The sequence below is a fragment of the Salmo trutta genome, chromosome 8 (assembly GCF_901001165.1).
Source record: "Salmo trutta chromosome 8, fSalTru1.1, whole genome shotgun sequence".
Classification (NCBI taxonomy): domain Eukaryota; kingdom Metazoa; phylum Chordata; class Actinopteri; order Salmoniformes; family Salmonidae; genus Salmo; species Salmo trutta.
In genome coordinates, this window is record NC_042964.1 from 12,072,331 (window position 1) to 12,097,843 (window position 25,513).

At 43.2% G+C, this 25,513-nt stretch overlaps 2 protein-coding genes across 7 annotated transcripts in view; one reads left to right on the forward strand and one right to left on the reverse strand.

Moving 5' to 3' along the window:
• Nucleotides 1–707: 707 nt before the first annotated feature.
• LOC115198217 (rap1 GTPase-GDP dissociation stimulator 1) overlaps nt 708–25,513 on the reverse strand; it is a 55,059-nt gene continuing 30,253 nt past the window's right edge. For all 6 annotated transcript variants that reach the window (XM_029759990.1, XM_029759991.1, XM_029759989.1 and 3 more), the window contains 8 exons: nt 15,085–15,228; nt 11,337–11,468; nt 5,841–5,975; nt 5,274–5,399; nt 4,032–4,171; nt 3,278–3,404; nt 2,662–2,790; nt 708–2,478 (listed from right to left, as the gene is read on the reverse strand). In XM_029759990.1, coding sequence (XP_029615850.1) covers nt 2,351–2,478; nt 2,662–2,790; nt 3,278–3,404; nt 4,032–4,171; nt 5,274–5,399; nt 5,841–5,975; nt 11,337–11,468; nt 15,085–15,228 — 1,061 coding nt within the window. In that variant the 3' untranslated portion in view covers nt 708–2,350. The remainder of the gene's footprint in view (nt 2,479–2,661; nt 2,791–3,277; nt 3,405–4,031; nt 4,172–5,273; nt 5,400–5,840; nt 5,976–11,336; nt 11,469–15,084; nt 15,229–25,513) is intronic.
• Nucleotides 16,306–18,496, forward strand: LOC115198223 (CD276 antigen). Its single transcript, XM_029760002.1, has 4 exons — nt 16,306–16,462; nt 17,164–17,511; nt 17,812–18,093; nt 18,280–18,496. The coding sequence occupies exons 1-4, from the start codon at nt 16,369–16,371 to the stop codon at nt 18,375–18,377; spliced, it is 822 nt and encodes a 273-aa protein (XP_029615862.1). The 5' UTR covers nt 16,306–16,368; the 3' UTR covers nt 18,378–18,496.

The following is a 25,513-nucleotide window of genomic DNA, read 5'->3' on the forward strand; positions in this document are numbered from 1 at the left end:
AACTGCATTGTTGGTTAAGGGCTTGTAAGTAAGCATTTCAAGGTAAAGTCTACACTTGTTGTATTTGACAAAGTTTGATTTGACTACCTTTAAATTTCAAATCGCGCTGAACTTCCGCGATACGGATTGAATCGAGCCCTTTGTTTTTCTTTCATTCCCATGAAATAAATCCTTTTTGTTGACCTGCTGACAGTGTTAATAGTACTCATAATTAATAAAGCGACAAGACAGAAAGTGAATTGGCATCCTCTTTCTCTCGGACTCCATTACGCATTCATGTATTGGTCAATGGTGCATTGGCCAGTCCCTCAGTCAGATGGAACGAATTCCAATCAGAAACAGTGACAAAGGTGTGATCAATGGACATTACATCACCACTGTCAAAACGTCGTAGTGTGTTTGCCAGGCCTATCAGAGCGCCTCAAAGCCAGGCATGTGATGCTGCATTCTATTGGAGATGGGGCTTCTGCTTACCCCTAACCTAATTGTCTCAGATCCATGAAGAGAAGTGAACAAGGATAGATGGGAGGGGACAACCATATGGAATGGAATGTAGCCTAGGTGACACCATAGCCCTTGCCAATGCACTCAGGAAACCCTGTTTGACACAATGAATGAAACATGATTAGAGTGACTTATGAATATTATGAAACAGACGTCACCCTCTTACTATATCAACAGGTAGAACAAACTCTGGAAGCAACAGATACATTATCGCCAGCAATCATCTTTAATTATCCGTTTGAGTTACAATCCAAATGTACAACTCAATGACATTTACAACAAACATTTATGTTTATACCGTAACGCAGTTAGTTTGTAGTTACGTCTTGATTGGATTGTGTCTTTGTAAAGTTACAAATCTGAAATTACCATTCATACCTGACAAAAAAAAAAATTTTTTTTTAACAAGACCGATTTAGTAAACAAATAATTTATATTTAAAAAAACGCCTATGTCACCAGACGTTGCCTAACGCAGTATCCAACATGCTGGAATGGGCATGTTCTCGATACTTGGAGTGGGAGAGAAACCATCACACATGCAAACAAAGCGCTGGCTGGGTTAAACCATAGAGAGGTACCACACGTAGACGGGGGATCTTCTCTGGCTGTCCGGACTGGCCCATTCTGACAGGGTTATGGGGAGGAGACCACAGTGACTATGTGAAACGACGCAGCCAGATTCCAATCGACGGTGACGTTCCAGGTCATCTCTTTTGCGGTCGCGTTACATAAACGATCAGATCTCACAACACCTGGAGAAGTGTTAAATAACTTAGGAACCACATTAATATGATATAGAAATCTTCTGAAATGCAAAAAAAGATGCCCTGGAACACACACCCCCCCATCGGTCTTCCCTGGCGCACCCGGCTCAGCATAATCCATACAGACATATACTACACACCTGGTATGGCTGACTGCTTCACTGTACTCAGAGACCAGTGACTGTTCATCTGGGGGCTCTAACTTGTTACCTACACAGGATTCCTCAATGTCAGGTGAGAATTATTACGAGCTAGTGGAGTCATAGCCTAGGGTATGTTCAGTTGGGGTTAAACGTTTACAACATTGCAGATAGAAATCTAACACATTTAGTTAACACGATTCCCTATTCTACTTGACAGACGGTCATATCTGTTCTACATAATATATTTACATCTGAAAATTCTGTAACATTTCCCCATTCTAAACATACCCCTGATATAACAGTAAGGTTGTTGGGGACAGTAAGTTAAATGAAGAGAGGGGGGATTATCAAGCCAACTCCTTTCAAACGCCAGTTTAAGTACAACATGACTGAACTCTACTCAGCTCTGGAAGATCGGCCCAGGGCTGGGGTTTTGGGTATGCGAGGGTCCAAATGAACATGGATACACCATCAACTGGACTAAAACATGCAGTTCGTCTTCAACTCAAGCTAACATGGGACACAGAATGGATGCATGGCTGCTTAGTTTGTTTTCAGACCAACCTAACTCACAGTTTTTTTGTTCTTTTGTATTGTTTTTCCAACAGGTTTCACAGCTATGGTCATCATAAAAAGTGTTTTCTCTTTGTATGTTTATCTATTGCAGAAAGAAAAGGCTGTCTTGTTTTTATTATGGAGGAGTATGCATGCGTGAGCGGCGGTAGTGTGGGAAGGCAGGCTAAAGGCAGGCTGTAAGGCAGAGGGGGTAGGTTTTAGCTGGAGCAGCTGGCTGTTGACAGGGACAAAGGGACAGGATACCTTGGCACGTGATGAGCGGACACACAGAGGGAGGTTCTGGAGAGAGGGAAGGGGGGCAGGGATTGGCTATGAGCCAGGCATTGGGGGGAGTGGGGGGATAGTGGGCGTTAAGAGTCCTTTAGCTCTGTGCCGTTAGCCTCTGCTCTGTGAGCGACGCCTGGTGGGACACCGTTTTGTTCTCGTGCGACCGCAGCTTGGACACCACGTCGATGAAGGCCAGGCCCTGCACTTCTTTATGGAGAGGCTCTGGAGGAGGGAAAGATAACAGGTCTCATTCAGAAGTCTTTAAAGGAAGAGCACAAATCTAAACCAGAGCATTGAGCTACATCCCAATGTCCATACTAGTATACCACTCTGCTATGCCTTAGTTTGGATATTGGAGCAGAAGCTGTGTCTAAGTGGCTGATTCAAAATGGCCGCCCCTTTTACCTGAGCCCATGACCGCACAGATGAGGATCATGGAGTTGTATTTGATCTCTGGGGCGGTCCTCTCGTCTGAGAGCAGCTTGTGGAGCACCTGCACCAGGCCTGCCCCGACAAAGTCCTTCTCAGCCTCCACTGAAACCATGAAAAACACAAGTGACAGACTCATTTGTCCAATTGTTTTAATGCATTTCAATGCCCCACCAGAGTCAATGCTTTGCTTCTGAGAAAAGGGTTTACTGAGCACCCCGTTACAAATGCTTCAACAGTGAATTTAATTTATACAGTGCGTCTCACTAGGTCCAAATTGCTTTCCATTGTATGGTTCTAACTCACCCTATGCATCATCAAACTACTTGCAGTTGATTCTAGCCATGCAATACATCAGGTCATGTTCAGTAAGCATGGAAAATGGAAATTATTTTTAAACTGAGTAAAACAGAAACTTTGCTTTTTTTCTCAATTTCTAAACATTTTACTACAGTATGCCCTACTGAACACAACCCAGGCACAGTCGAAGGAAGTGCTACCAATCTGGACTTTACAAAACCATGTGGCTAACACAGTAGTCAGAATTAGGCTGCACTGTGACATGAACCTGACTGTGACCCCTGACTCTTACCCAGGTCCAACCCGGCGATGAGGCCCAGAGCCACCAGCGCCTCGTTCTGCATGATCATGTGTTCGCTCGTCGCCATGACTACCAAGTGCTTCACACCTGCCCCCTGGATGACTGTTTTTACGACGTCCTAAAACCACAAAAAGAAACATTTCAATGGGGCACAATTCTAAATCGGGGATATCTTATCCACCTCGCGGGGTTTTGCTCCAGCCCTGCCCTAACATACAAACCCTCTACTAACCCGCTGCTCATCAGGACTCTGATTAGCTGAAATCAGGTGTGTTAGTTAGAGCAGGGTGGGAGCACAGACCTGCACACCCAGTGACTTTCCAGGAGGAGAGACCACTAGGCCAGTCCACCCCTGCTCTAAATGATACAAGACTTGTGTACGGTGCGTAGGTACGACATCTCTAGCGCTGCCACAGGGGTGCTATTCTGTCTAGAGAGCTGCAAATAGGGTGGAGGTCACAAATCTACAGATTAGAAGGAGAAAACCCAGTCTGAGTTACACCTGAGTCATTCTCTCTTGAGATGAGACCGGAGGGAAAGTGTAGCAGAACCGCCAACGTTACGTCTAGACATGAACCAACAAGAAAGAACGTATTTCAGGAAGAGTCAGACATTGAATCACAGTCTGTTGTTCCCTTTAATTAATCTGAACAGTTCCAGTATGGGCCAGAATTTATTCTGTGGTCACAGCCAGCCAGCTAGTCAGTCACAGATGGTGTGTGTTTCCATGGCAGCTGGCCCTAACCTTTGATTTGCTGTGGCGGATGAGAGCTGAGAGCAGTCTGTTGGACTCTCCCATGACTCCTGCATGGTCCTTGGCCTCACACCACTCTACCAGACGCTCCACCAGCTTGGCATTGGTCCCCAGCTGGTCTGCCGCATCCGCTGGGGAGAAAACAACAGCTAACACTTTATTTTACATCCCCATTAGTAGCTCTCTGGTATATAAACTGAAATGACTGGTTTCTTGAAATGATTCGACCTAAAAATTGGTAACTTCTTGTTGAAATTATTTTAAATGAGTCAATTCTTGGTAACAATGAGTACTTTCTAGTATTTGTTATAATGAATCTCTGAACTCCAGGAAGGAAGAGATAAAAATCCTTATTGTAACGACGTGCAGGTATTAATGTCCTATCACCTTGAGTTGCCTGCTATTCTAACACCCTGTCAACATCTCACTGTGACACTCCGGTCCATAGCGACTCAATCAAAGATGGACTCCATCGATCTCCATGTCACTTTGGATCCAAATGGACTGCACTTGGCCTTGTCCGGTCCTCCCCAACCACTATTTGATGAAGATTCAAACGTTTGGCAGAAAACACATCGCATTCTTGGCTTTTTTTTTTTTTAGACTGTACTTTCCTATCAATGGCTTCCCAAGTGGCACAGGTGTGTGCATCGCAGTGCTTGAGGCATCACTACAGATCCGGGTTCGATGTCTGGCTGTGTCGCAGCCGGCCGCAACCGGGTGACCCAAGAGGCGACGCACAAGTGGCCCAGCGTCTTCCGGGTTAGGGGAGGGTTTGGCCGGCCGGGATGTCCTTGTCCCATCGCGCTCCGCTGACACGGTCGCCAGTTGTACGGTGTTTCCTCCGACATATTTGTGCGGCTGGCTTCCGGGTTAAGCGAGCAGTGTGTCAAGAACCAGTGCGGCTTGGCAGGGTCGTGTTTCGGAGGACGCATGGCTCTCGAAAATACTCCGCTGAATAAATACAATCTTTGCACCTGGATTTGATACTGATCAATTTAAGGACAAAGAGTGAGGTATGGAAAGATTCAAGTTTAGAGCATCATTAGGAAAGAAATTCTAGCCTCCATTTCAGAAAATGTTCCTTTAGATCTTTCTGCAGAGTTAATGGGTGGAAACATTCACACATGGCTGATTCTGGTCAATTTAAATAGAGCGCGAAGCACAGACCTCGAGGGGCATCATTAGGAAGTTGCTTAACAGTGTATTAAATGTGTTATAAAGATGCTCTACCTTGTGTGTCGATGAGCATGCGTAATGTCCCCAGCAGTTTGAACTGGACAGGAGGCATCTCTGACGGGAGGAACTTCAACACTGTATCTGACACACCAGCTGACAGCATTTTAGCCTTGTTCACCACTTAGGGAAAGATTAGGAATAAAAGATTAAACATGTAAAAGAAATAAATCCAAACTATTCGCGCTTCAAAATATGCTCCCTCCTCAAAGACATGTATAATCTGCTTTGTTTCCTTAGGTATGGACTGTACATGGCAATTAAGCTCTTAGCTGACAATGTTGTACACCATGAAAATAAACGATACACTAACTTAGTAACTATGTATTCAACCAATATTAACCTAAGGCTCAAAGAAGGAACTTAAGTACAGGGAAGCACTTTTGACTAGAAGTTGTTTGTTGTTGCATTTGCCAAGACCTGCCCCCACCCACAGATTACAAAGACGTACAGGGGAAGCACTTCTAACAGGAAATGAATGTTCAAGATTTTCCTTGAACCTATGAATCATATAGAACATTGACAGTATACTCAATCATGCATGGAGCGCCTTGGGCGTCTCACCAGGAATGGCCAGGTTGCGCAGGGCGCTGAGCGCGGCGTGCTGCACGGTGACGTTACCCTCCTCCACGTGGCGATCTAGCAGCTCCAGAAGCTTCTGAACGATGCCCGATTCCACCATGTGTATGCAGTTACCATCTGGGGGGGGGGGGGGGGGGTGAATAGTAATAACAGCCCACACATTTATAAACAACATTTTCCTGGCTTTAAAATTTCAGTCAGATGAAAATATGTGTTCTGAAACGCTGGTGTAGAGTAGAGTAACGGTATGCAATGACTTATTTTTATGCTTGGAACTTGTATTCAGGTCACTCTGAAGGAGTGTGTTTTCATTGGGGAGGGGGGGGGGAACTCACCTAGAGAGAAAATCTGGAAGAAAGTGGGGGGGGACGTGGAAAAGTTGATTCCCTGTTCCACATGACAGAGAAGCGTGTTTGTTCTATATACAGTACATTTGGAAAGTATTCATACCTTCCCCTTTCCCACATTGTTACAGCCTTATTCTAAAATGGATTGATTAAAAAAAAATCCTCAATCTACAAACAATACCCCATAATGACTAAGAAAAACAGGTTTTTAGATTTATTATTAAAAATAATTAAAAAACTTGAAATTGAGCTCAGGTGCATCCTGCTTCCATTGATCATCCTTGAGATGTTTCTACAACTTGGAGTCCACCTGTGGTAAATTCAATTGATTGGACATGATTTGGAAAGGCACACACCTGTCTATATAAAGGTCCCACAGTTGACAGTGCATGTCAGAACAAAACTCAAGCCCCATGAGGTCGAAAGAATAGTCTGTAGAGCTCCGAGACAGGATTGTGTCGAGGAACAGATCTGGGGAAGGTTACCAAAACATTTCTGCAGTATTGAAGGTCCCCAAGAACACAGTGGCCTCCATCATTCTTAAATGGAAGAAGTTTGGAACCACCAAGACTCTTTCTAGAGCTGGCCGCCTGGCCAAACTGAGCAATCGGGGCACATGACAGCGCGCTTGGAGTTTGACAAATGGCACCTAAAGGACTCAGACCATGGAAAACAAGATTCTCTGGTCTGATGGAACTATTTGGCCTAAATGCCAAGCATCACGTCTGTAGGAAACCTGGCACCATCCCTACGGTGAAGTATGGTGGTGGCAGCATCATGCTGTGGGAATGTTTTTCAGTGGCAGGGACTGGGAGACTGGTCAGGATCGAGGCAAAGATGAACGGAGCAAAGTAGAGAGAGATCCCTGATGAAAACCTGCTCCAGAGCGCCGAGGACCTCAGACTGGGGTGAAGGTTCACCTTCCAACAGGACAACAACCCTAAGCACACAGCCAAGACAATGCAGGAGTGGCTTCGGGACAAGTCTCTGAATGTCCTTGAGTGGCCCAGCCAGAGCTCGGACTTGAACCCGATCAAACATCGAGAGACCTGAAAATAGCTGTACAGCGACGCTCCCCACCCAACCTGACAGAGCTTCAGAGGATCTGCAGAGAAGAATGGGAGAAACTCCCCAAATACAGGTGTGCCAAGCTTGTAGCATCATACCCAAGAAGACTCAAGGCTGTAATCACTGCCAAAGGTGATTCAACAAAGTACTGAGTAAAGGGTCTGAATTCTTATGTAAAATGTGATTATTAATTTTTTGTATACATTTGCAAAAAAAATTCTAAAAACCTGTTTTTTGCTTTGTGATTATGGGGTACTGTCTGTAGATTGAAAAAAAATTATAATTTTTGTAACTTTTTTTTTAGAATAAGGCTGTAACTTAAGAAATTGTGGAAAATGTCAAGGGGTCTGAATACTTTCCAAATGCACTGTGATTCTAGAATCTGAGTGTTATATTTGAGTCATTTTAGTCACCCTGATCAGGGGTGCGAAGGTGAACGGCAAGGCACTGGAGCGACAACTGCCCTTGCTGTCTCTGCCTGGCCGGCTCCCCTCTTTCCACTGGGATTCTCTGCCTCTGACCCTATTACGGGGGCTGAGTCACTTGCTTACTAGTGCTCTTCCATGCTGTCCCTAGGAAGGGTGCGTCACTTGAGTGGGTTAAGTCACAAACGTGATGGTCAGAGACCATGGTCGTGTGGTGCCAGGACAACAACCTCTCCATCAACGTGATCAGGACAAAGGAGATGATTGTGGACTACAGGAAAAGGAGGCTTGAGCACGCCCCCATTCTCAATGGGGCTGTAGTGCAACACGTTGAGAGCTTCAAGTTCCTTGGTGTCCACATCCCCACAAACTATCATGATCCAAACACACCAAGACAGTCATGAAGAGGGCACAACAAAACCAATTCCCCCTCAGGAGACTGAAAAGATTTGGCAGGGGTCCTCAGATCCTCAAAAGGTTCTACAGCTGCGCCATCGGGGGCATCCTGACTGGTTGCATCACTGCCTGGTATGGCAACTGCTCGGTCTCCGACCGCAAGGCACTACAGAGGGTAGTGCGTACGGCCCAGTACATCACTGGGGCCAAGCTTCCTGCCATCCAGGACCTCTATACCCGGCGGTGTCAGAGGAAGACTCCTGAAGAGCTAATCAAAGGGCTAATCAGACCCCTCTTTTACACTGCTGCTACTCTGTTTATTATCTATGCATAGTCACTTTAACTATGCATAGTCACTATGCATAGTCACTTTAACACATGTCAAAAATGTTATAAATTGATTTGCATTTTAATGAGGGAAATAAGTATTTGACCCCCTCTCAATCAGAAAGATTTCTGGCTCCCAGGTGTCTTTTATACAGGTAACGAGCTGAGATTAGGAGCACACTCTTAAAGGGAGTGCTCCTAATCTCAGCTTGTTACCTGTATAAAAGACACCTGTTCACAGTAGCAATCAATCAATCAGATTCCAAACTCTCCACCATGGCCAAGACCAAAGAGCTCTCCAAGGATGTCAGGGACAAGATTGTAGATGGCTGGAATGGGCTACAAGACCATCGCCAAGCAGCTTGGTGAGAAGGTGACAACATTTGGTGCGATTATTCGCAAATGGAAGAAACACAAAAGAACTGTCAATATCCCTCGGCCTGGGGCTCCATGCAAGATCTCACCTCGTGGAGTTGCAATGATCATGAGAGCGGTGAGGAATCAGTCCAGAACTACGCGGGAGGATCTTGTCAATGATCTCAAGGCAGCTGGGACCATAGTCACCAAGAAAACAATTGGTAACACACTACGCCGTGAAGGACTGAAATCCTGCAGCGCCCGCAAGGTCCCCCTGCTCAAGAATACATATACATGCCCGTCTGAAGTTTTCCAATGAACATCTGAATGACTCAGAGGACAACTGGTGAAAGTGTTGTGGTCAGATGAGACCAAAATGGAGCTCTTTGACATCAACTCAACGTGTTTGGAGGAGGAGGAATGCTGCCTATGACCCCAAGAACACCATCTCCACCGTCAAACATGGAGGTGGAAACATTATGCTTTTGGGGGTGTTTTTCTGCTAAGGGGACAGGACAACTTCACCGCATCAAAGGGACGATGGACGGGGCCATGTACCGTCAAATCTTGGGTGAGAACCTCCTTCCCTCAGCCAGGGCATTGAAAATGGGTCGTGGATGGGTATTCCAGCATGACAATGACCCAAAACACACGGCCAAGGCAACAAAGGAGTGGCTCAAGAAGAAGCACATTAAGGTCCAGGAGTGGCCTAGCCAGTCTCCAGACCTTAATCCCATAGAAAATCTGTGGAGGCAGCTGAAGGTTCAAGTTGCCAAACGTCAGCCTTGAAACCTTAATGACTTGGAGAAGATCTGCAAAGAGGAGTGGGACAAAATCCCTCCTGAGATGTGTGCAAACCTGGTGGCCAACTACAAGAAACGTCTGACCTCTGTGATTGCCAACAAGGGTTTTGCCACCAAGTACTAAGTCATGTTTTGCAGAGGGGTCAAATACTTATTTCCCTCATTAAAATGCAAATCATTTTCTAACATTTTTGACATGCGTTTTTCAGGATTTTTTTGTTGTTATTCTGTCTCTCACTGTTCAAATAAACCTACTATTAAAATTATAGACTGATCATTTCTTTGTAAGTGGGCAAACGTACAAAATCAGCAGGGGATTACATTTACGTCATTTAGCAGACGCTCTTATCCAGAGCGACTTACAGTAGTGAATGCATACATTTCATACAATTTCATACATATCATACATTTTTTTTTTTCTGTGCTGGCCCCCCGTGGGAATCGAACCCACAACCCTGGTGTTGCAAACACCATGCTCTACCAACTGAGCTACAGGGAAGGCTCAAATACTTACAGTGGGGGGGGAGTAAGTATTTCACTGTAAGGTCTACACCTGTTGTATTTAGCACATGTGACAAATACAATTTGACTTGATCTTCCTGTCCGGTTTGCACCCCCTCAGGCTTGTGCGGGAGGAGGAGATCTTTGTGGGCTATACTCAGCCTCGTCTCAGGGTAGTAAGTTGGTGGTTGAAGATATTCCTCTAGTGGTGTGGGGGCTGTGCTTTGGCAAAGTGTGTGGGGTTATATCCTCAGTGTCCTCCAACCCACCCGCCTCCAGTATCTATGCTGCAGTAGTGTATGTGCCGGGGGGCTGGGGTCAGTCATATATCTGGTGTCCTGTGTGAATTTAAGTTCTCCCTCCCTCTCCCCTCCCCTCCTGAAGACCTGAGTAAGACTGGCTGTCCCCAGTCCACCTCGTCATGCTGCTGCTCCAGTTTCAACTGGTCTGCCTGTGGCTAAGGAATCCTGACCTGGTCACTGGACGTGCAACCTTGTCCTGGACCTGCTGTTTTCAACTCTCTACCGCACCTGCTGTCTCAAACTCAATGCTTGGCTATGTAACGCCAACTGACATTTACTCCTGGAGGTACTGACCGGTTGCACCCTCTACAACCACTGTGATTATTATTATTTGACTCTGCTGGTCATCTATGAAGGTTTGAACATTTTGAAGAACAATCTGGTCTTAAATGGCCACGTACTCTTATAATCCCCACCCGGCACAGTCAGAAGAGGACTGGCCACCCCTCAGAGCCTGGTTCCTCTCCAGGTTCCTGCCTTTCTAGGGAGTTTTTCCTAGCCACCGTGCTTCTATTATTGCATTGCTTGCTGTTTGGGGTTTTAGGCTGGATTTCTGTATAGCACTTTGTGACATCTGCTGATGTAAAAAGGGCTTTATAAATACATTTGATTGATTGATCAACTGGTGTTGTGGTGCTTACTACTAGAGAGAGAAGTGTATCTGTTCTACATGATATGTTTCCAGTTTGAGTGATGAGATTAGTCAATATCGAGGCAGGTCAAGGCAGTTTTATCCTGAATAACCCATTTTGTTGGTTCCCTATCCCAGCAGGCAAAACTGGTTGAATTATTTCAGTTCAACATTGCAACGACGTCATTTCAACATAATGTAATTTCAACGACGTAATTTCAACATGGTAACGATGTACTTTCAAAATTTCAATGACTTAATTTCAACCAGGTTTGCCCACTGAGTTGTTACTATGGACAATGTGTGCAGTAATCTCTTTACCGTTGCGGGCAAAGTTGGCGATGGCCAGTGCCCCTGCCAACTGCAGCTGGTGGTTGTGGGATGGTACCCAGGAAAGGACCCTCTCGAACACGCTGCCCTTGCCCGCTTCAAACAGCTTCTGCATGGACTCATCTGAAGGGAGAGAGAGAGATGTGGAGAGGCTGTCAACACAAACACCTTTCTACTGCATCAGAGGGGAAAGAGGCCATCAAAATGTCACAGCAGTTATTTACTAAACAAAAAAAAAAAAAACCACACACAAATAAGCATACATGTTTTGGAAGAAAATGTTACAGGATAAATGTCCTACTTCTTGGCTTCATTATAACAAAGTGGTGAGGGAAGATTGGAAGGCAAGTAGAATACTATGTTTATGTTTTGAGGAACAGAAACGGGAACGAAAATGATCTATACTGTTCCGGAACAGAACCGTTATTTTATAAGCATACATTCCGGGCATTAAAAAAAAAAAAATACAATAAAATAAAAAATAAAAAAAATAGGCCCCACAAAACATCACAACAAAGCACCTAGGCAAGGCCCTCACTGTCACTCATTAACGTATTCCAGTTTGTCTGCCAGCTGTAAATCTTTGCCAGTGTGTGTCGCGCGCACGTTTGTATGCTACCTGCCTCTACTCCCTCCGAAGCATAGGCTACTGATTTTACGAGCGTGATTTGGAAGATGGGGAGAGATTTTTAATTAGAGAAGAATGGATTCACTTTTTCAAACGCTATTAACGGATACTATAGTTACCACGTTTGATTTATTTAACTACAAAAAAAAAGGTACGACGTTTTTAAATCTGGTGCTGCTCTGCACGCCCAAAATGTAGTTAACGAAGGTTCAATCAGGAAGGCTTGTCTGAATGCTTGTCCAACTTCATCCAGTAAGCATAACACAATTCACTTTGTTTCCTATTCTATGGGCCTAGTGGGAATAAATCATCACCAGCATAGAGTCTTCTTTCTTCTCTCTCCTATTAGCCATGTGCGAAACGTCATTCTCCTATTTACCGTATATAGCCTAGAAGCACGCCCCAATAAATACACATTCCGCATGCTTGTCTACACAGAAAAATAAAATCATTCAAAATACCTCACCAGAAAGCATGACTTAGCCACGGAGGATCATTAGCTGTAGACTGTTTCACAAGCTCGTAGGCCTATCTATGCCTATTTGAGAAGACCAGTATTTGGGCTGCGCGCGTGGCAATAGGACTAGCTGATTATTGAGTTGCGGCTGTCAGTGAAAAGCATCTAAAATGTGTGGAGTAGAATTTAAAAATGTTGAGACAAGATGGGGGAGGGTGTGGCGACGATACAGGAGAGTCTCTCTCCAGAACGGAAGAAGCTGGCGATCTTGCAATTATTGACTCAACTTTTATCATTTTAAATTCCGATTTTTATGATTAACCACATGGCAATGATTTTTTAGAAACCAAAACATTATTATCGAAATGAAACTGTTCCACAAAAATGTGCATATTAAAATCAGAACTGGCATGCAGAACGGCTGAAAATGGTAGGATCAATTGTAAGCTTCCACAAACTTGAAACTCACCAGTCGCCTATGAAGTCTTTGAAAACATACTTAATTGTTTGAATCCTGAATGTTTTATTTTATGAGGCATGTCTACCATCTACCAATCTTACCATTTAGACATGCCCCATAACAACGTCAGGATTCATCCAATTAAGTAAGTTTTCAAAATGCATACTGCCTCCAGCTCACATTGTAAAGTGTTTGGTGATGCACTAATAGCCTGCTGCCTGCACTTGAATGGTGTTGGATTCTAGCTCGACATATACTTCATGTGACCATACTAGAACTTATTGATTACTTTCCATGTAAAAGGAATGTAAAGTCAGCAAAAAAAGAAACGTCCCTTTTTCAGGACCCTGTCTTTCCAAGATAATTTGTAAAAATCCAAATAACTTCACAGATCTTCATTGTAAAGGGTTTAAACACTGTTTCCCATGCTTGTTCAATGAACCATAAACAATGAAGATGCACCTGCGGAATGGTCGTTAAGACACTAACTGCTTACAGAAGGTAGACAATTAAGGTCAGTTATGAAAACTTAGGACACTAAAAGAGGCCTTTCTACTGACTCTGAAAAACACCAAAAGAAAGATGCCCAGGTTCCCTGCTCATCTGCGTGAATGTGCCTTAGGCATGCTGCAAGGAGGCATGAGGACTGCAGATGTGGCCAGGGCAATAAATTGTAATGTCCGTACTGGCAGTAGCAGACCACGTGTAACAACACCTGCATAGGATCGGTACATCCGAACATCACACCTGCGGGACAGGTACAGGATGGCAACAACAACTGCCCGAGTTACATCAGGAACGCACAATCCCTCCATCAGTGCTCAGACTGTCCACAATTGGCTGAGAGCGTCTGGACTGAGTGCTTGTAGACCTGTTGTAAGGCAGGTCCTCACCAGACATCACCGGCAACAACGTTGACTATGGGCATACCCACCGTCGCTGGACCAGACACAACCGGCAAAAAGTGCTCTTCACTGACGAGTCACGGTTTTGTCTCACCAGGGGTGATGGTCGGATTCGCGTTTAACATCGAAGGAATGAGCGTTACACCGAGGCCTGTACTCTGGAGCGGGATCGATTTGGAGGTGGAGGGTCCGTCATGGTCTGGGGCGGTGTGTCACAGCATCATCGGACAGAGCCTGTTGTCATTGCAGGCAATCTCAACGCTGTGTGTTACAGGGAAGACATCCTCCTCCCTCATGAGGTACCCTTCCTGCAGGCTCATCCTGACATGGCCCTCTAGCATGACAACGCCACCAGCCATATTGCTCGTTGTGTGTGTGATTTCTGCAAGACAGGAATGTCAATGTTCTGTCATGGCCAGCGAAGAGCCCGGATCTCAATCCCATGGAGCACGTCTGGGACCTATTGGATTGGAGAGTGAGGGATAGGGCCATTCCCCCCAGAAATGTCCGGGAACTTGCAGGTGCCTTGATGGAAGAGTGGGGTAACATCTCACAGCAAGAACTGGCAAATCTAGTGCAGTCCATGAGGAGGAGATGCACTGCAGTACTTAATGCAGCTGTTGGCCACACCAGATAGACTGTTACTTTTGATTTTGACCCCCCCCCCCCCTTGGTTCAGGGACACATTATTCAATTTCTGTTAGTCACATGTCTGTGGAACTTGTCCAGTTTATGTCTCAGTTGTTGAATCTTATGTTCATACAAACATTTACACATGTTAAGTTTGCTGAAAATAAACGCAGTTGACAGTGAGAGGACGTTTATTTGTTTATATGTTGGGGTCAATGAAGGGTGAAAAGGGACTTGGTGTATGTTTATAAAGCATGTTTTACTCCAGCAACAATCACCTGAGGAGCAGCAGGAGAAATCCCGCTCAAAATAGTATGCTGTGCGCGTAAGATAGTCATCGTTTATCTTATTTATCCAACACAACTAACGGAAATACACACAGGCCAATTTAAATGACACAAAATTATGCAATTGAACCTATAGACCGATAAGCATGACGGTCAAATTCATTTCCATCGATTGGTATTTCCATCAATTAATAAAAAGCATTATTTTGCAATGCATTTTTCTTTCTCCCGGTAATTTTTATTTAAAAAAAAAAAATTAATTTAATTAAAATTATTATTATTTTTTTTTTTTAAATCAGCTTTTCATATTATTTTTGGGCCAAAAGCCGGCAATTGCTGGCTAACGGAAATCGCGATGTGTGTGTGTAGTACCTCCCAGAAGCAGCAGCACCATCAGATCGGAGGCAGTCTTGAGCTGGGCCACATCCTCATCCCTCTCCCCATCCACGGTGTGAGTCACCACATCTAACAGACACTCCACCAGGCCCGCCTCCACCAACTGCAGCTTGATCACATCTGAGAGAGAGACAGTTATACAAAATTAGAAATTACAGTTAATCCACCGCCGGGAAATGCTATCAACAACATATGACACACACACACACGCCAGCTCTCCCACGTTTGTTCCTTTAGACTATACACACCAATCATTGTCCATTTCTGTCCATCAAAAGTACTTGAGTCAACAATTTTTCAGGAACTGTGTGCGTTTGTCGGACAATCATTAACCGTCGTCATTCATCCGGCAATAACTGTTGGAGCTAGAAACACAAGCATTTCACTACACCTGCAATAACATCTGCACGTTACCAATAAAGTTTGGTTTGAAATGACTCGCATTGAAAAAGCATTGGCTGCATCTGAACTTCTCAGACACAAAATCCCAGTGTTCTGACAGCCTCATCTTTTTCAGGATGTATATCTTGATGCTTTCTTTGTGTACCCAATTCCTACTTGAGTGTCAGAGTTAAAAACAACAACAAAAAAAGTGTCCACTGTCCAGACATGGATAATGATGGTTCAGCATACACCCAGTGTACAAAACATTAAGAACATCTGCTCTTTCAATGACAGACTGACCAGGTGAAAGCTATGATCACTTATGTCACTTGTTAAACCCACTTCAACACACTAGATGAAGAGGAAAAGACAGGTTAAAGAAGGATATTTAAGCCTTGAGACAATTGAGAATGTGTGCGCAATTCATAGGGTTGATGGGCAAGTCAAAAGATGTAAGTGCCTTTGAATGGGGTATAGTACTAGGTGCCAGACGCCCCGGTTTGTGTCAATAACTGCAATGATGCTGGGTTTTTCACGCTCAACAGTTTCCTGTGTGTATCAAGAATGGTCAAACAGCCAAAAGACATTCAACAAAACAATTGTACATGTATGTTAGTCATGTGGGTGACAGTAGAACAATTGCTATGCCCTTGGAGGAATGACAGAGACCAATTTCTTTGTATAGTCAAAATGAGTCACTCTGGCAGGGAACTGATGACAGGAATGCTTAATGTAGTAAGCGGAGACCGAGTGGGCGGAGTAAGACTGAGAAACAAATATAAAAAGGGGGGAAAAAAGTCTACATTTAGTTCTAAGACATGAGCGCCCAGAGTCTGCAGCTGAACTTCATTGAAGGACTTCCATGTGATTTGCTGAATGATTGCAGTCCACTCATGGAACATGGCTATGAACTGGAAATCCTGTCTCACTTTTGTTGTTTCATTTCTGGTCTTCAAGTTATCCCACTTAAGTAAGTCTAACAATTCAGTTATCATCTTCAATTAATATAATCTTACCAATAATATAGACAGTGATTATAAAAAAAAATGTATTACTAAATATGCAGATGAGAACATCAAGTTTTATGTGGTCAATTATTTGCAAGGTCAAAGGTTTGTTTGAAAATAACAAAAGCTGTTTCGAGACACATTCAACACAGTAATGAATTGGCCATTTTGGATAAGAATGTTTGGACATATCCCTATATCCAAACTCTGTCCTATTTGTCCATTTTCAAAAGGTACTGGATGCAAGTTTCTTTGACATTTTAGATGGTTAGATTAGCAAAAATGGCACCGTATGTACAGTATGGTTGTACTGTACAAAACTCAACTGACTATTTCTAAAACTCCAGAAGTAAGAAATGGAACTGCACACTTCCTGAACCACCTCCTAAATCTGGAGTGGCAGGTACCCACCCTACTGGTTAAGAGCGTTGGGACAGTAACTGAAAGATCGCTGGTTAGAATCCCCAAGCCGACTTGGTGAAAAATCTGCCGGTGTGCCCTTGAGCAAGGCACTTAACCCTAATTGCTCCTGTAAGTCACTCTGGATAAGAGCGTCTGCTAAATGACAAAAATGTAAATCTTTCACAGAACAGCTTTGACTCAGTGGATAATGCCTTTCATGAGAATGAGGTTCTATAAAACCTATATTTTTCTGTCTTCGTAGCTGAGTTTGAGACCACTGTTCCCAGTGAGACGCAGCTTGCCATCCTGGGGCAACATATAGTCCTAGACTGCAGCTTCCCTGTGGACAAACAATGGGATCAAACGCGTTGCCAGATTGAATGGATGTTAGACAAGGAGGTGGTCCACAGTTTCTACTATGGTCAGGACCACCTGAACGACCAGAGCAGTCGCTATGTCAACAGAACCAGTCTGCACCACTCTGATATACAGAAGGGGGATGCTTCTCTCAGGCTGGAACGCGCCACCCTGGAAGACGAGGGAAACTATACCTGCACTGTGCACACAGAAATGGGCCCAAAGAGGACATCTGTATCCCTTAAATTAGCAGGTAACACCCACATCTTTATTTCTGCTTTTTGGAAGCAATTTGTAATTTGCTGAGAAACAATCAAACACCTTGCATAAGTTATATACATGTATGCATGACTCATTATTTTGCACTCTTTACAAACATGTGATTCAGTGGAAAATGTTGTTGATTTAACAGCCATTTGTCTCCAATGAAGTTAATTGGGGTTATTACACAGTTATGCTCCCCTTCATATTCTTAGCAACTACACTTCTGCAGAAAGCATACAGTTAGTCACGATACTACTTTAACATCCAATTCTATCATTGTTCTGTATAGCGTTCTACCACGAGCCTCGCCTGAAGTTCTCAACGTCTGCCTGTGGTGTGGAGCTACTCTTGACCACCGAGGGGTACCCCCGACCCTCAGTGCAGTGGCTGACTGTCAGTGGCGAGGACGTCACCGACGACACAGTCACACACCTCTCCCAGGACACACGGGGCCTATACACGGTTTCGAGCACAGTATCCCTGCAAGGAGCGGTCAATAAGACCCTGACGTTTGTCTTAAAGAACGAGGAAGTGGGACAGGAGATCAGGAGAAACATCACATTTATCTCAGGTAACTTACAAAGGACAAGGAAATATAATTATTTATACGGCAGGGCATTTGTTGTATAGTGAAAATGAGAAGGTAGGTTGTAGGTAGTTTATATATTAAGTGAAAGAGGAAGAAAGAGAGGCAGGCCTACGTCGATAATGAGTTGCAAAGCGAATCTGACTGTCTTTTCACATTTTTTTATAACAGGAAATAGTGCTGACGTGTCACCTGGGGTTTACCAAGAGAGATGGTGGTTTGTTATTACTATCCTGGCTGTGATGGTGAAATACTTTTTGTGTAACTAAGGGGGGGGGTTGGTCTTGGTAACCATTTCTTGTTTTGCTTCTTGGACTAATTTGTAATGACGCACAAAGCCACTAAGAAAATTGAATAAACTGTACAGAATGCATCTGTAAATAAGTAAGTTTGTTATGCTGCATTTCCAATTATTATGTAGGTCTATGTACTGTATATTACAGCCATATGTCCTAACATCGGTTAATATTTATATAAATTCATTAGTGTTGCCACAAAAAGTCTCTGGCCTCACCCTACATGACACAGAAATGAAGTGCTTACTTACATTGCACAGATGACTTGGTTCTGTTGTCACCAACAAAACAAGGGTTCACTTATAACTAAGCCCTCATACAGAAGTTGTTGGAGCCGGTTATCCATATTGCATTGAAAACCAAAACCATACAGAGCCCCATGTACACCAAACATTAGGAACACCTTCCTAATACTGGAGTTGCACACTACATGGACGCTGGCCCATGCTGAATCCAATGAATCCCCCAGTTGTGTCAAGTTGGCTGCATGTCCTTTAGGTGGTGACACACACAGGAAACGGTTGATCGTAAATAACATTTTAAAAAAGCAGCGTTGCAGTTCTTGACAAAAACCGGTGCGCCTGCCACCTACTACCATGCCCTGTTCAATGGCACTTACATTTTTTTCTTGCCCATTCACCCTCTGAATGGCACACATACACAATCCATGTCTAAAGGCTTAAAAATCCTTCTTTAACCTGTCTCCCATTCATCTGCACTAATTGAAGTGGATTTAACAAGTGACATCAATAACAGATCATAGCTCTCACCTGGGTTCACCTGGTCAGTCAATGTCATGGAAAGAGCAGGTATCCTTAAATGTTTTGTATACGCAGTGTAAAAAGTTTTAGAACACCTACTCATTCAAGGGTTTCTTTATTTGTACTATTTTCTACATTGTTGAATAATAGACATCAAAACTATTAAATAACACAGAATCAAAAACTGTTATCAAATATTTTGATTTGTTTATTTGAGATCCTTCAAATAGCCACCCTTCGCCTTCATGACAGCTTTGCACACTCGGCATTCTCTCAACCAGCTTCATCTGGAATGCCTTTCCAACAATCTTGAAGGAGTTCCCACATAAGCTGAGCACTTGTTGGCTGCTTTTCCTGCACTCTGCGGTCCAACTCATCCCAAACCATCTCAATTTGGATGAGGTCAGGGGATTGTGGAGGCCAAGTCATCTGATGCAGCACCCCATCACTCTCTTCGGTCAAATAGCCCTTACACAGCCTGGAGGTGTGTTGGGTCATTGTCCTGTTGAAAACAAATGATAGTCCCACTAAGCGCAAACCAGATGGGATGGCGTATCGCTGCAGAATGCTGTGGTAGCGCCTTGACTTCTAAATAAATCAATCACAGACAGTGTCACCAGAAAAGCACCCCCACACCGCCTCCTCCATGCTTTACGGTGGGATATACACATGCGGAGATCATCCGTTCTCACAAAGACACAGCGGTTGGAACCAAAAATCTCCTATTTGGACTAATCAGACCAAAATGATACATTTCCACCGGTCTAATGTCCACTGTTTGTGTTTCTTGGCCCAAGCAAGTCTCTTCTTATTGCTGTCCTTTAGTAGTGGTTTCTTTGCAGCAATTCAAACATGAAGGCCTGATTCACGCAGTCTCCTCTGAACAGTTGATGTTGAGATGTGTTTGTTACTTTAACTCTGAAGCATTTATTTGGACTGCAATTTCTGAGGCAGGTAACACTAATGAATTTATCCTCTGCAAAGGTAACTCTGGGTCTTCCTTTCCTGTGGCGGTCCTCATGAGCCAGTTTCATTTTACCTTTATTTAACTAGGCAAGTCAGTTAAGAACAAAATCTTATTTACAATGACGGCCTAGGAACAGTGGATTAACTGCCTCGTTCAGGGGAATAGCGACAGATTTTTACCTTGTCAGCTCGGGATTTGATCTTGCAACCTTCTGGTTACTAGTCCAACACTCTAACCACTAAGCTACCTGCCGCCCCTCCCGCCTCATAGTCCTTGATGGTTTTTGTGACTGAACTTGAAAAAAAATGATTTACTGACCTTCATGTCTTTAAAAAATTGACTATTGTTTCTCTTTGCTTATTTGAGCTGTTCTTGACATAATATGGACTTGGTCTTTTACCAAATAGGGCTATCTTCTGTATACTCCCCTACCTTGTCACAACACAACTGATTGGCAAACGCATTAAGGAGAGAAATTAACTTTAAGAAGGCACACCTGTTAATTGAATGCCAAGAGAGTGCAAAGCGGCTACTTTGAAGAATCTCATATATTTAGATTTGTTTGTCATATACTACATTTGTGTCATTTAATAATATTGATGTCTACACTATTATTCTACAAAATAGTAAAAACCCTTGAATAAGTCGGCGTCTTAAAACGAGAGAGAACACAGAACAAAAATATAAAAATGCAACAATTTCAAAGATTTTACTGAGTTAAAGTTCATAAGGAAATCAGTCAGTTGAAATAAATTCATGAGGCCCTAATATATGGATTTCACATGACTGGAAACACAGAAATGGGGCTGTTTTTCATGGTTCAGGCTAGGCACCTTAACTCCATAGCATACAATAACATTCTAGACCATTCTGTGTTTCCAACTTTGTGGCAACAGGTTTGGGGAAGGCCCATCCCTGTTTCAGCATGACAATGCCCTGTGCACAATGCGAGGTCCATACAGAAATGGTTTGTCGAGATCAGTGTGGAAGAACTTGACGGGCCTGCACAGAGCCCTGACCTCCACTCCATCGAACACCTTTGGGATGAATTGGAATGGCGACTGCGATAACAGATGAAATATTGTGTACTTATGAGTTATACTTACCTAGCGGTTAAGATTATTGGGACACTAACCGAAAGGTCGCTGGTTCGAATCCCAGAGCCGGCAAGGTGGAAAAATCTGCCGTTCTCCCCTTAAGTTAGTTAACCCCCAAGAACTGCTCCCCCGGCACCGATTAAGGCAGCCCCCCCGTCTTAATCAACGTCATCGGGTTAAATGCAGAAGCCACATTTTGTTTGAATGCAGTCAGTTGTACAACTGACTAGGTATCCCCCTTTCCCTTAACAAAATGAATAGATCAATCTGGTATTAGTTTACATTAGTAAATGGCTCCCCCTCTTGCCCATTCATTGTACTGTGGCAAGTGTGTAGCCTAGGATAAATGGAAGAAGTTGGGCGTTCGGTAGGAGTCCTAGCTAGACATGTCTTGAACATACATAGCAGACCATATTATGTCTGTCTTTACAGTTTCAGTAATCTACGCTTTAAATTGATCAGAAAATTCACTTTTGTTAGATCTATAGAAAAGAAAATGATATAATTGTTGCACCATGTCCCTGGATCTCTGCTTTTTGCCGTTTGGCTTTTGGGAATGTTGAAATGTGGACTGTACGTGTTGGAAAAAACCCCACTTCAGGCTTGGGCAGTGGCTATGGTCAAATGGTAGAGGTCACTACATCAGTACTGTCATAGACGGGAGAAAGAGATACAGGGTTTGTGTGAGGGGAGAGCGAGATTAGATGTTTGAGTCTGGGATCGTATTGTGTCTGTGTATGCATGTGTGCGTGGTGAACATGCATGCGTGTGCCAGAGAGAGGGAGAAGTTCTCTGGAGTAGAGTTAAGCAGGACATTGGCTAAGAACATGGCAGAAGGGGAGAACCCAGTGTGCTGCCAAGAATGATGACAATAGTCAGTGAGTCTCTCCCTCTGTCACACATGCGCACACACACTGTCTCTCACAAAACGCGCACACACGCTCAGTCTAACACACAAGTGTACAAAACATTAGGAACACATTCCAAATATTGAGTTGCACCCCGTTTTGCCCTCAGAACAGCCTCAATTCGTCAGGACATGGACTACAAGGTGTTGAAAGGGATGCTGGCCCATGTTGACTCCAATGTTTCCCAGTTGTCAAGCTGGCAGGATGGTGGTGGACCATTCTTGATACGCTCAACATACACCTCAGCCCAGCAGCTATGGATACGAGAGCCACTTCACTCCAATAAGCAGTTACCAAGGCCACAGATGACTCCACATAATATACTTCAATAAAAGCAGTTTCCTCGCCTCACTGTGACTTCAACCAACACATTATTCATTTCTGATAGACCGATACAGCTGAGGGGAGTTTCAGAATTCTGAACTGGACATTTTCTAAATCCACACGCCACTTTTTCTGTATGCTCGTCTGACATGTTAGCATGGTTAATGTAAAATAGCCATAGGGATGCATTCCCTAGCTATGCTAATACAACATTAGCATTATAATTCAACACTACATTTCTGCACCCTAGCCATCATTTCCTTTTCCATGCACCTCATTCTCTTTCACAAGTTCTCACTCTCCTCATTTAAAAAATAAAAAATCTATACATTATCTATTCAGCCATCTATAGTTGGCAGGATGCATTGTGTTGGCATGTTGGTTGTCAAGGGAATGTGACGTCATAAATGTGTGTGGATCTGAGAATGTTTTCTGCATTATATGTGGAAGATTGATACTTAGTGGTTCACAGCCAAGCTTTGAAAACCAATTATTCTCTGTATTCGTAAAAAAAAGAAAACCTTGACAAATGTCAAATAACTCAAACATAGATTGTGTCCCAAATTAGAAAAACAAGTGACAAAAAGTAAAGACCATGAGTAAAGGCGTCCACATGATTCCCAGCCGAAACAGTTAGGAACAGTTTGTGCATATACAATATTATGACGGCATTTTTGGTAGTTTTGGACTTGTGCAAGGTTTTGTTTTGGCTGTTCAAGCACACAAAAATGTTTGAGGCAAGCCGAAACCAGTAGCAGAAGTCCACGTCGGCGATTGGTCAAAAGAAGGGATTATTCAACAAATCGCCTGTCGTCATTCAAAAGAGACGACTTGTCCTCATTCACGTTTTCTCACTTGAGAAATAAATCCTGCATCAAACATCCTAGTCAAATGCAAAATCCCCTCGGCAAAAATGTATTACAGATTTGAGTTCTTACACAAATTCAGACTGTTGATGAAGTGTATACTGGCTACGGCGTACCCCCCAAAAAATTAAAACAGTACTATTGCTGCTTTTTTCTCCTTCTTCAAGCGAAGATCTTTTAAGGGAGTATGCGAGGTCGGTAGTAGGTGTACCGGTTTGTGTCAGGAACTACAACGCTGCTGGTTTTTCAGGCTCAACATTTTCCTGTGTGTATCAAGAATAGTTTTTTTTAACTAGGCAGAATGGTCCACTATCCCAAGGACATCCTGCCAACTTGACAACTGTGGGAAGTACTGGCGTCAACATGGGCCAGCATCCCTGTGGAACGCTTCCGACACCTTGTAGAGTCCATGGCCCAACAAATTGAGGTTGTTCTGAGGGCAAAACGGGAGGGGAGGGGTGCAACTCAATATTAGGAAGGTGGTCCTAATGTTTGGTATACTCAGTGTATGCTACAAATACTTTAAATTTGCATGAAATTTTACTGGTCGCATACACATATTTAGCAGATGTTATTGCAGGTGTAGCAAAATGCTTGTGTTCCTAGCTCCAACAGTGCAGTAGTATCTAACAATTCACAGCAACACACAAATCTAAAAGTAAATGAATGAATTAAGAAAGACATTTTAGGACAAGAAAACAAAATGTCCTTGTTTTTTTTAAAGAAAAGCAATTTATATCCATTAAAATAACATAAAATTGATCACAAATACAGTGGACATAGTCATTTACAACATTAACAATCGTAGTTGGAAACGGCTCATTTTTTTATGGAATATCTACATAGGCCCATTTTCAGCAACCATCCCTCCTGTGTTCCAATGGCACGCTTTTTTTTAAGGGGTGGATCAGCTTTAATATTGCAGATAGATTGTTGCTTCCATCAATGCAATTGTCTGCGTCATATCCAATCACCCATATATTTCTTTGTAAATACACTTTTTTTGAATATACGTTTATTATTCCCTGCAAACCCTACCACCCCTCCCCCATTTGGAGTAAACTAATAAACAATAACACTTAGGCTTCGACCTTCAGTATGTATGTATGTATGTATGTATGTATGTATGTATGTATGTATGTATGTATGTATGTATGTATGTATGTATGTATGTATGTATGTATGTATGTATGTATGTATGTATGTATGTATGTATATATAACAATCTATTTTACAAATATTATATTTTGTTTGTTTTTAGTCCTTCCTCTATTTCTGATGTCCATCCAGTTTGATTTGTAACTGCGCTATTTCACAAAATTTGTGTTAGCTAATCCAAGTTTATTCTTTTAAAAGGCTAAATGATAGCACAGCTGAAAACTGTTGTCCTGATTTTAAAAAAGCAATAAAACTGGCCTTCCTTAGACTAGTTGAGTATCTGGAGCATCAGCATTTGTGGGTTCGACTACAGGCTGAAAATGACCAGAAACAAAGGACTTGAGAGAAATTAACAAGAAACTGAAGATCTCATACAACGCTGTGTACTACCGTAATTTCCGGACTATAAGGCGCAACTTTTTTCCCACGCTTTGAACCTCGCGGCTTAAACAATGACGAGGCTAATATATGGATTTTTCCCGCTTTCAAAAAAATTCTCAAAAAAAAAACACATTCTGTGACGTGCTCAGTTTTTTGGCGGCATGAAGCTTTCATTAGACCAATGAAATTGCCGAACGGGTTAAGGTCAAACAACTTTTTTGTTTGCGGTTTAGATTAAAATCGAGCGCTCTCAAACTTCCCATCATTCTGATTACGGTAGTCATTTTGTCACCCTCATCATGGCAAAGACACGGAGAAATGCATATGATGCAGCTTTCAAGTTGAAGGCGATTGATCTGGCTGTCGGAAAAGGAAATAGAGCTGCTGCACGGGAGCTTGGTCTTAATGAGTCGATAAGACGTTGGAAACAGCAGCGTGAGGAATTGACTCAGTGCAAAAAGACAACTAAAGCTTACTGCTAATTTTTTATTTTTTGTTACAAGCAGTGTTTCGTTAAAGCCTGTGTAAAGTTCATTTGTTTCAATGTACCGGTAGGCACCTGCGGCTTATAGACATGTGCGGCTTATTTATGTTCAAAATAATACATCTTTTTTTAAATTCAGTGGGTGCGGCTTATATTCAGGTGC